The sequence below is a fragment of the Curcuma longa genome, chromosome 11 (genome assembly GCF_044706935.1).
Source record: "Curcuma longa cultivar G26 ecotype Majalengka, Jawa Barat chromosome 11, ITB_CL_G26_1.1, whole genome shotgun sequence".
Lineage (NCBI taxonomy): Eukaryota > Viridiplantae > Streptophyta > Magnoliopsida > Zingiberales > Zingiberaceae > Curcuma > Curcuma longa.
Window position 1 is genome coordinate 31,513,857 of NC_133871.1, and position 12,599 is coordinate 31,526,455.

At 39.3% G+C, this 12,599-nt stretch overlaps 1 protein-coding gene and 1 pseudogene across 1 annotated transcript; both read right to left on the reverse strand.

The window, feature by feature from the left end:
• Positions 1 to 395: 395 nt before the first annotated feature.
• Positions 396 to 2,099, reverse strand: LOC141836973 (premnaspirodiene oxygenase-like; annotated as a pseudogene).
• An 8,089-nt stretch (positions 2,100 to 10,188) lies between these two features.
• LOC141839201 (zingipain-2-like) lies at positions 10,189 to 11,980 on the reverse strand. The gene is made up of 4 exons (XM_074726896.1): positions 11,467 to 11,980; positions 10,858 to 11,090; positions 10,621 to 10,761; positions 10,189 to 10,434 (listed from the first exon to the last, which is right to left on the reverse strand). Exons 1-4 carry the CDS (start codon positions 11,954 to 11,956, stop codon positions 10,189 to 10,191), a joined length of 1,110 nt encoding a protein of 369 aa, XP_074582997.1. The 5' UTR covers positions 11,957 to 11,980.
• Positions 11,981 to 12,599: the final 619 nt, after the last annotated feature.

Below are 12,599 nucleotides of genomic sequence, written 5' to 3' on the forward strand. Positions count from 1 at the left end.
ACGACTACGTCGACCTGGCCGACCATGAGGAGTATGACACGGGCCGTGTGGGCCGTGGACGGTGGCGAGATCGAGCAGCAAGCGGTGGGTGGGCTTGCCGACTAGGTGGTGGAGGTGGCCGACGAGGGGCAGGCGCCAGGGGCCGAGAGGCAGAGGAAAATTCATTATCTATGGAAGGGGTGAAAAATTGGGTTGATAGGGTTCGAGTTGTACGTAGCTTTGCATTGTTTATAGGGCAGGCTTTTCATGAATAATTCTAGTTGTAAATGGCTACGGCAATCGAACGTCGTCTCATTTCATTAAGCGATATTGAGTGCACTATTTTTATATATATGAATGTCGATCCTATCTATATGGATCTGAAGATTACAAATCATAATTGACTGAACGGTCTCTTCAGATATAGAAGAATTTTATTCCCTAAATAATTATTTCCTCCGGATTCGATCCTTTCTCAAGCGGGCGGGTGGAGGTAGCATAACATAACGTGCTTAATTAGAAGATGGATACTTTCTCAAGCGGAGGAGGAAATCGAGGGGTAGCAATCAGCCACAGGGCCAATTTCCTGGACGCCGTCGCCCCAAACATCTCCTCCATGTTCAGCTCCTCCGGCCTCATCCCGCCAGGCAGCTCCCAGTCGAAGCACAGGAGCAACTGCGCCAGCGCCAGCTCCATGGTGGCCATGGCGAACTGGTACCCCGGACATATCCTCCTCCCGCTGCCGAACGGCACGTACTCAAGGTACGTCCCCTTGTAGTCCGTCTCACTCCCGGCGAACCTCTCCGGCCAGAAGCTCTCCGCGTCCTCCCAGTACTCCGGGTTCCTCCCCATGGCCCACGCGTTGATCAGAATTCTGCTCCCTTCCGGAATCTTGAATCCCATCACTTCGCAGCTCTGCTTTGCCACCCTCGGCAGCAGCAGCGGGATCGGTGTGTGCAGCCTCAGCGTCTCCTTGATCACCATCTTCAAGTAGCTCAGCTTCTCCACGTCGCCGTCTTCTACTCTTGCCTTGTCTTTCAGTGCCTCCCTCACCTCGATCTGTGCTTTCTTCATCACTTCGGGATTCCTCATCAACTCCGACATCGCCCATTCCAGAGTCGTCGCTGTGGTATCCGTGCCTCCCACGAACATATCCTGGAATGTATATGATTAATATACACTTCAGATTCAGTACAGGGATGAGATTTGATTGTTGATTCAGACCAGTATACAGGCTTTGATGTTGTCGAATGTGATGGGGATTTCCAGGTCCCCCTGCTCTTTGATCCTCAGAAGCACATCCATCAGGTCCTCCTCTGCTGGGTTGCTCTTCTTCTCCGCCTGGTGCACCTTGATGATCTCATTCATGATTTTGTCGAGCCGTCGTCGGATTTGCCAGAACCGCGAGGTTGTTCTGGTGAGGACGTCTAGGAATTTCCAGGACGGGAAGGAGTCGACGATGCTGAATCCGGTGAGCGTTTCCATCACCTCCCTCACCGCCGGGAGAAAGCCGTCGTATTTCTTGCCGACGGAGGATTCGGTGATGATGTTGCTGCTCAAGGTCATGAGTTTTTCGCTGATGTTGACTGGAGATCCGGTTAACATGTTCGTCATCAAGTCGAGTATGTTGCGCTCCCTTACTGCGGCGAAGGACTTGACACGGCGCGCGCTGAGCATCTCGACGATGCAAACCTTCTTCATCTGGCGCCAATAGGGGCCGTAGGAGGAGAAAGCGATGTCGGTGCAGTCGTAGCCGACGATGCGAGCGACGGCGACCTCAGGGCGGTTGGCGCAGTTCACGTCGTGGGGTTTTACGACGGCCTCTGCTGCGGTGCGGGAGGAGACGACGACGACGTCGACCTGGCCGACCTTGAGGAGCATGACGGGGCCGTGGACGGCGGCGAGATCGCGAAGCAAGCGGTGGGTAGGCTTGCCGACCAGGTGGTGGAGGTGGCCGACGAGGGGCAGACGCCAAGGGCCGGGAGGCAGAGGCGGCTCCGGGGAGAGTACTCGGCTGAGTTTGGAGTCGGAGCGTCGACTCTTGAGCAGGAATTTGAGTGCGAGGAGGAACAAGAAGGTAATAACAGTAGTTGGGGAAGAGCTTGGAGCTCCATCTCCATGGTCGACCGAGTGTCTTCGGAGATTGAGATCTTTTCTCCGGATTTCATAATCCTGAGTTACTTATAAACAATTCCTTTCTAAAATCTTTCATGATCTTTACGTCGTCGTCATTCTCAAATAATTTATATATTACGTGTTGATCGTTCTATCTCGCACAATATCTAATTTTCTCATTTCAATTTAGATATAATGACAGTTTAGAACGATCAACACGTAATATTCAATTTAGATAAAATAACACAGTTTGAGAAAAAAAAGTAAGAAAAAATTGAACTTCGATGGAGAAAAAATGTCCATTCATACATTATCAGAGTTAGAAGAAAACATTGCACTTTTATTTTATTTTTTGTCATTGTTCATTGAAGTCGGCAACCGCAAACAGTGACACCGAAAGGGACGATTCGACGTTATGTCATTGGATGAGAGGTTAAAAATGAGAACGTCTTCTTGTTTATTATTGAAATGTAAATTTTTATTTAATATTATTAGAACTACCGATAACACTCCAACAAAAAAAATCAAAATAAAACAGCTTAAATAAAAATTAAAATATAATAATAAAAAATTAATATATATTTTTATTTCTGAGAAATAAAATTTTAATTATAATCATAGATTATATGTGTCTTTACGTAATAATATGAAAAATTAATCCGATCCTAAAATCAACCCTAAAATTATGTATCTAGATTTAATCTTAATCAATCATTTATTCATATATATCTATTAACTACGGACATATTCTATCTTAATTTTAACTTGATTTAAATAATACAACATAGTCTCTCTTTAACCAAATTACAAATATTAGTCATCTCAATCATCCTCTTCAATTTGAGAAAATTCTCTATCTTCATGGAGTTTTGTAAAGATATCTGCAACTTAATATTCACTAAGATAATATTCGATGTTGATTTATTTTTCTGCAACCCATTCTCTGATTTTATGATACTTGATATCTATATGTTTGTTGCGACCATGAAAGACTGGATTATTAGATAATGCAATTGTTGACTTGTTATCACAGAAAATTATCGTAGGGTCATTTTATTTGTGTCGTAGAAAATCTAAAATTTTTCTTAGCCAAATTGCTTGTGTAGCACAATTTGTTACCGCTACATATTCTGCTTCTGTTGTTGAAAATGCTACCACTTATTATTTTTAGAAGACCAAGAAAATATAGTTGAACCTAAATAAAAAGCATATCTTGATGTACTCTTTCTAGTCTCAACATCTTTGGCTCAATCACTATCTGTAGATCCAATAAGTTTCACAGTTTTATTAGTAAAATATAAAATTCCATTATTAATTGTACTTTTGACATATCTGAGAATTCGCTTTGCTACAACCCAATATAATGTGACTCCTTTGGTTTCTTCATAAACCTGCTAAATACTCTAATTCCAAAAGAAATATCTGACCTTGTAGCAACTAAATATCTTAGACTCTCAATCAAACTTTTATAAGCTGTAATATTCATACTCTTACCAATTTCATCTTCGGATAACTTTATATTTTCAAGAGTAGGAACCGGTTTGGAGCACTCCATTTTAAACTTTTTTAAAATATCAAAAGCATATTTCTTTTGTGAGACAAAAATCCTATTATCCATCTGAATAACTTTAAGTCCTAGGAAATAACTCATTAGGCTCATATCTGTCATTTCAAATTTACTAATCAAAGCCTCCCTGAATTCTGTGATTAACTTTAAGTTATTTTTGGTGAAAATCAGGTCATCAACATAAAGACAAACTATGAGTGTATCACCAGATTCAGTATGTTTAACATACAAAGCATGCTCATAAGGACACCTCAAAAAACCATTTTCAATAAAGTAAGAATCAATACAACTATATCATGCTCTCGAGGCTTGTTTTAAATCATATAATACTTTCTTTAACCTGTAAGCCTTAATCTCTTCCCCTTTCTTTACGTATCTTATAGGTTGTTCAACATATATTTCTTCTTTCAAGAAGCCATTCAGAAAAGCAGATTTCACATTCATTTGACACAGTTTCCAATTATTTTGAACAGTAAGTGAAATAAGCATACGCACTGTATAAAGTCTACTTACAAGAGCAAAAACCTCAAAATAACCAATACCTACTTTTTGCTTGTAACCTTTTGCAACCAACCTCGAATGATCAATTTCACCATTTGACTTATACTCTTGTACACCCACTTTACTCCAACTAGTTCTTTTCTTGGAGGTAATTCAATCAATTCCCAAGTACCATTAGTTTCAATGAGCATGAATTTTCTCATCCATTACCTTCAACCAATGAGTCTTTTTAGCAGCATCCTCAAAAGATATGAGATCACAATCTGCAAAAAGAGCAAACTGAACAATTTCTTCATCAGAAAGGTCATTATCATTACTTAATACATAATCTTGCAAGCGAGCTGGTAATTGGCACTCGCGTTGTGATCTCCTAGTTGGTGCTTCAGATTGTACAGAAACTTGAACATTATCGTAGGCTGCTCATCCAAAAAGTCATTGGGAATATCATGAACAACAATTGACTTTTCTTTTTCAATAGACCAACTCCAACTACCATGTTCATCAAAAATCACATCACAACTTAAAATAACTTTCTTAGTTTCAAAATTGTATAACTTATAAGCCTTTTATATATCACTGTAACCAATAAAAATACACTTCTCACTTTATCTAAGTTTCTTTCTCAACTTATCTGGTACATGTGCATATGTCAAACAACCAAAGATCTTGAGATGTTTGACAATTGGCTTTCTTCCACTCCAAACTTTCTCAGGTGTCTTATCTTGAACTATTACGCCTCGCACGAACTAGGCTTGTCACGACACTAGCTTCGCTAGTCGCACGTGAACTGTAACAATGTCAGAGTAAAATATAGAGTAAAACTAAATAACATGACTACATGCATACCTCTAGAATAACTCCATTAGTATTATGTATGTATCTCAACAATTAACTTGGGGTCAAAGAAAAGAGAGAGTGAACACAAAGTGCAAAGTGGAGATACGATAGACGTGCATAAAAAATAGTATTAAAGAGACAATAACATCATTTATCATTTATCTTTTTTCCATGTCATTTGTCTTTTATTCCATTCTTAATCAATATCATAAATTCTCATTAATTTCTTACGTTATTCGACAACTCAATATGATTTATTGCGTGGGTGAACAACATACAATATATTCATCCAAAAGGTGTTGTTTAAGTAAAGGTGAACACCCTACCTTCCACCTAATACAAACATATCACGTATATATGAACAAAAATATCAAAATGAGTGACCTACAACTCACTTGAAAGAGATGCATCGTATAACAGAGTGAACGACCTGCAATCCACCCATAACAAAATTGCATCGTAAATATGCATCTATACATACATAGCTCATGTGACTGACTCGCAATCCACTGACAAATATCTCACATGAAAATAGGATCGATGACCTGCAATCCATTCCGTGAGATGTCTCACATAAGAATAGGGTGAATGACCTGCAATCCACCCTATGAGGAAAATTTTATCTCAATTTGTTCCAAGTCTAGGCACACGTAGAAAGATTCGAGAGCTCTTTCAAATTGCGGAGCAAAAAGTTCTATATTTATAGAGTTATTTTTCTCATTACTCTAATATAATTAATTTCATATCTTTTATAACAATTAGAACTGAGTTCCATAACACGGGAGGTATATTCACTTCTTAATTAACTTGGTTGAGAAGTCATATACTTCCTATGAGCGTTGAGCCAAAATTATCTCATATAGTTATATTACTTATTTCAGTTATAAGAATTGCAGGAATATAATTTATTAATTATATTCATCCTCTCTTATTTTCTCATCATAACTCAGGTTATCCCCTTTTTTCATTATTAATTCTTAGAAAAAAAATAACCATAGATACCATAAGAAAAGACAAGCAACATGCATGATAAAATCAACCATACGGATAACAAAAAAAACATGTCATTCGTCTTTTATTTCTTTTTTAATTAATATCATCAGTTCTCATTATTGTCTTATTTTATTCGACCACTTAATATAATATTTTGAGTGGATAAACGATCTATGTTGGGTTCCAAATCCCTCGGCCACCATGCCCTGGTCAGTCCCGCATTCACCGTGATTTACCTCTCCACAGATGGTCGGGGGGCCGATCGTGTGGGGCCGCTAGGTTGGCGGATTCCAACCTTTTGCAGCTTGAGTGGATAAACGATGGTTGGTGGGAAACTTCCGTGGGATCGGGTCGATACCACCCCCAGGGATTGAGTCCATGAGACTGACTGGGATTTATCATTTTTTTGAGTGGATAAACGACGTCCCCGGGGCCATGGTGCCACGGTAGGTCATCTAGGTTGTCACCTAGGCACCTGCGGTTTGATCCCCAGCTACGGCGTATTTACAGGAATTTTCCTCCAAATGGGGATCGCAATCAAAGGATGCTGGACATCTGGATTGGCCGTACGCTTCCCGATTTACCCGGGTGGCCGGTGGAAAAACTTCCATGGGACCGGGCCTTTTGGGGAGAGCTCAAGAACAAAGTCATGAGGGCTTAGGCCCAAAGTGGATAATATCATGTCATTGTGGAGTGGATAAACGACATACAATCTACTCATCTAGAATGTGTCCTTTAGGAAAAGGAGAACGACCTACACGTACTTATTACAAACACATCAGGTATAAATGAAAAAAATATCAAAGTAAGTGATCTGCAACCCACTTGAAAAATATGCATCGTATAATAGAGTGAATGACTTGCAATCCACCTGTAATGATATTTGCATCGTAAGTATGCATCTATACATACATAGCTCATGTGAACAACCCGCAACGTCCACCTGAAAAATATCTCACATGAAAATAGGATGGACGATTTGTGATCCATTCCGTGAGATGTCTCACATAAGAATAGGGTGATAGACCTGCAATCCATCCCGCGGGGAAAAATTTATCTCCATTTGATCAAAGTTTATACACACGCAGAAAGACTCAGAAGCTCTTTTCAAATCGCAGAGTCAAGAGCTCTATATTTATAGACAGATATTTCCTTAATACTATGATATAATTAATCTCATATCTTTTATAACTAATAGAACTGAAGTTTCATAACATGAGAGTTACATTCACTTCTTTATTAACTTGGTTGAGAAGTTATATAACTTCTTACAAACACTAAGTCGAAGCTTTTTCTCATATTATTCGATTTTTGATAATAATATCATTTATATTATTTATTCACTTCAAATTCTCATGAGGTTTGAATTCTCTTTTAGGAAATTATCTCAAATTCCCCATATCTCTCAATTGTATAATCTAAATGACATTGATCAATTTTGATAGGGTGCAAAATTTTGATAAACAACAAGTATAAAAGGACAACCAAGTATAAAGATATGATCAAGCAAATAGAAATATATACGAGCATGTACTTTATTTTTCTTCTACTATATAGAATATAAACTTTAAATAATTCATTATCAATATTTTCTATTCCATACCTAATTTAACATTGATGAAGTCATTCTTGTTTTCTAACCAATCGATGTAGACCTATGGTAGTAATTATCAACTAAAATAAAATCTTAATAAAAACAACAACAAGCACCGTACACTGCATATAATGGATTCATGACATACAAAGATGAAGGAAAATCCAAGCTATGGAATTCTTGATGGCTGTGAATTGTTGAACCAAAAAAAATAACAAAAAGATCAAGCAGAAAGAAATCCAGATTATTATCTCTTAAAGCGTACGTTTAATCATGCACGAAGGAAATCGAAAAGAGTCAAGCAAGAAAACCCCACTTTAATTAAATTTGGCAATGTTGTGATGACGTGCACTACACGACGTGCGGCGGCGACGACGACGTGTGACGACGATGAGACGACAATAGGGAGCAAGGACGGTGGCGGCGGCATGAGAAATTTGAGGGTGCATTAGGGTTTTGGGGTTAGAGAGGTTTTAAAGACCCTTTATTTGCATTTTTGCATAAAGGTCCAATAAATTTTAAAATTTTTAACTAAAACCTTTTTAATTATTTCAAGATATAACAGTCATGAGTCAGTCGACTAACCTCTACACCTTTCTACGATTTTGAGGAGAAGGCGTGTTCAGTAATGCTTGGACCTTCTTCAAGTTGACTTCGATTCAGCTCGTTCAGTCAAGATATACTTGAGGAAACATCGGCTCTTGACGCCAAACAATCACTTGTTCGAATTCAGCTTGAGGTCATATCTTCTTAGCGTGCCATAAGTTTCCTCAATATTGTTGATCAATTTCTATACCCTAGCAATTTGGATCATGATATCATCCATGTTGACCTCGACGTTCCTTCTGACTTGGTGCTTGAAGACTCGGTCCATCAACTTTGATATGTTGCATTTGTATATTTTAGTCCGAAGGGCATAACCTTGTAATAAAAGGTTCTGTTTAAGGGAACGAAGTTGACCATTTTTTAGTCTTCCACGACTAAGGGGATATGATAGTAACCTTGATATGCATCAAATATGCATATGAGCTTGCAACCCAAGGTCGAGTTCACCAGTTGGTTGATTCAGAAGAGGGGGTAGCAATCCTTAGGGCAAACTTTAAGATCCTAAAAGTTCACACAGACCCTTTATTTACCTCAAGACTTATGCACCAGGCTACATTAGCTAGTCAAGTTGGGAATTATACTTCTCGAATGTGACTAACTTCCATTAACCTAGTAATCTTAACTCAGATTATACCTTATTTTGCTCAGACCCGAAGTGTCATTTCTTCTATTGGACAGGCTAAGCTTTTAGTACAGTGTTGAGTCATTGCTCCATTATCGTAGGAGATATGTCAATGACCTCCTTGGTCGATCAGGCGAAAATATCTTGGTTGTGAAAATGGATTCTGACCCTTTTTGTATTGAATGACAAAGTATGGTTATTCAAAATCCGTTCCGCACGTGAGCAAGCAAGAAAAATTGATTTGGAAGGCAAAACATAGGTTAATTTACTTGGGCAAATTTTGCCCCTCTGAATTTGCTGAGATCGTAGCCTATATATATAAGGGTTCTGACCCATGGTTATATATAAGGTTTCTGACCCATGGTTGATTGAATGATCGAATATGGCTATTCAACATCCAATCCGCACATGAGCAAGCAAGAAAAATTGATTTGGAAGGCAAAACATAGATTAATCCGCTTGAGCAAATTTTGCTCCTATCAATCTAATATTCAACACGTGTAGGTAGTACACGCACACGAATTACCTGAGTTCAATGTAACTCAGACTTTATATTTGCAACCCCCTATACCAAAAGAATAGCTCTCTCATCTGAATAGTAAAATAATTAATTTGGATATATATATTTTAGATCCATAGTAAAATGTAATAAGTTAACAGAGTAGTTCGCTCATCAAATTAATTACTTAGATAACATGATTGTATTAGTTTAGATTAAGTTAGAATGGACCGGTAATACTGCATACCAAAAGAGTTACATTATGATGTGTCAAACAAATCACCGAGGAACAACAGTACTGGCATTGTGTGAGAAAGTATGATACGATGTGTCGTGACCAACTGCAGTTTCTCAATTTACATCCTCACAAATGATCGTGGGGCCGGCCGTGTAGGGCCGCTAAGGTGACGGATTCCACCTTTTTGCAGAAGATGTGTCGAATAGATCACCGAGAAACAATGACTGTCATATAACGAGAAACAATGACTGTCATATAACATGAAGCTAATACTTCAGTGTGGAATTCGTCATCCAGCGGTCTTATACGAGCTGCCCTACGATCATCTGTGAGGAGGTAAATCGAAAAATTACAATTGACCACTATGGAGGAAAACATTGTGTTGGCTTCGCCGAGATTTGACCCTTATCCACTTCAATAAATCTATCTCATCATAACCAACTCAACTATGCTCCGAGGGCCAATATAAAACTATAATACTTGACTTGCTAGACATTCGATTCACACAAATAATTACATCACAACGGATGTAATATTATTATCATTCAATCAAATCCAAGATCTAACTAGTAAATGATCTCGGAGCTCACATAACATAATAGACATACAAGATCTCATTCGATAAGCGAGTCGCGGCTTATATTATGAAAGCAGGGTTGCGCAGGTTGGTCCTTTCTTTTACGGGGTAAGAAGCATACATTGCAATACCACATTTGCCAAAAAAGCCTGCAATGTTCCGTTCCATTCGTATGTAGCCAGACTCTCCCCAGTCTTCACCCCATGAGTTCTTCACAATCCAGTAGTCCCTGCCATTCTCAGTACCATAACCTACTATGGTCACAGCATGATCTAATGCAATTCCACAGATTCCGGTGAATATTCCCTGCAAAAATTATATATATTATCAAAGCATGCAGGAAGAGTAACATGTTTTGTGTTATGTGGAAATTATACTCATTATGGATTATGCGATACACAAACAAGCTTTTGTGAGGAGAACACTAGATATTGGATAATTCAAACCAATGCAATATAATTATCAAAATTTAAACATGTGGATGAATCTTACCGATTTATAAAGTTGGAAATGTCTTCCAGAGGAGTCGATAGCAACACTAACTGGTTGCTTTGCCGTGGCCTTCTGGAGAGACTTCTCATTGAAGCGAGGAACATTTTCAAACGAATCAATTGACGCAACATGAGCATTTTCCTGCGTGAGAAAGACACCAAACGAGATTAATTATAAAGTCATCCACAATCGAAACATCAAGTGTCTCTAGCTGAAAACGGTTAGTCAATAGATCACCTTGTCAGTATTGCAAGTCCCCTTTTGGCCTGTGTACGGGTAGTCCTCCTCGCTGTCGATGCCACCATTGTTAATGATGAACCTGAATGCAGCGTTCATGAGTCCACCATTGCAGCCACGGTTGCCGGTATCACAGTCCACTAATTCCTGTTCCGACAGTGAAGTCAGATTACCGGTGACGATTTGGTTGATACCTTCGACGGCAGCAACTGCAGAGAACGCCCAACAACTTCCTATAAACACCATCAAAAGCATAATTAGCATATCTGTTGAGATCATTGAAAAAAGTACTTTACATATATCTCATATTTGACTTGCCATAACTTGCTAGAAATCTGTCACAAACTTATTATTTGATCTTAAGGAAAAGTTTCGTGGAGTTGTATATGAGTCAAACGTTTGTGAGCAAGCTCGATAATTGTACAAGGTCAAATAGATGAACAAGATTGAACAACTATATCAAACAAGCTTGAACAGTGATTTCCAAAGGGAATTGGAAAAACGTTCTTCAAACAAAAGCAAGATATGCAACTTTACTATCACTGACCACACAAAAAAAACTGAAGCGAAAGGAAGAAATAGTTTCGCACAAAGGAAGAAAGAGCTCACCGCAACGGCCCTGATCCTTTACGGCGACGACGGCGCCCTTCTTCCTCCAATCGATAGAACCGGGAAGAACGTCCCCTTCTCTCATCCGGTACCGGCTGCTGATCTCCCGGGAGTCGGATCCTCTCAGCCGGGAGAAGTCCACGAGGAACCTGGCCCGGTACTCCTCGTTGGTGAGGTCGGCGAACCGGTTCATCCCGAGGTGGTAGGCATGCTCCCCGCGTTCTGCCGCTGCATTGTGCTCGTCCACGAACCGGAGGTTCTCCTTGAAGACCTCGAGCCGGTATTCGTCCAGATATTGGTCCTTTTCGGCGGGGCGATGCTTGTCCCTCCACTCCAGGTAGAGCATTCTCATCTCCTCATCGCTGCGGACGGGGACGGCCCCGCCTTGCTTGGAGAGGGTGAGGACGTCCTGATAGGGAACGGCGGATACGGCAGCGAGGGCGGAGAACGAGAGGAGAAGGAGGAGAGCAATGGCGACGGCGGAAGCCATGAGCAGAAAGAGAAGAGGAGAGAGAAGGTTGATGCTCTCTTTGGCGATGGAAAGGCTTCCTTTATATAGAAGAGAGGACAGTAAGCATTGTGGAAGGTTACCGCCTTAAAATTTATTTTCTGGAAAAAATATATTATTTATTGATTAATAATATATATTTAATCAGTATATCTAGAAATGCAATTTATTTATTTATGACATAATTGACAAATTAAATAATTGATTAAGAAGTTAAATTAGAATGGTTGATCAAGAAGGAAGAGATTCACTTACATAAATAAAAAGGCAATTGATGGTGTATTTTATTCACTTTCACTTTATAAAGAAGAGAGGAGCTTGATGCTCTCTTTGGCGATGGAAAATTTTCCTTTATATAAAAGAGAGGAAAGTGACCATTGGAATGCTGACGCCTCTTGAAAAAATATTATTTATTTATTTCATTTATTGATCCAGAGGTGAGAAAGAATGCCCATCATGGTGAGCCTCACTCTAGTTAAATATAGAAGCCACGTGAAAAGGTCATGATTTAGTTAATTGCGTGGTTGAATCTGTCAGTACGTGAAGGAAGTATGTGAAGGGACACAACCAACAAAAGGACAAGACAAGTTAAGAGACATGGTAATTATTACAATACTCTTTAATG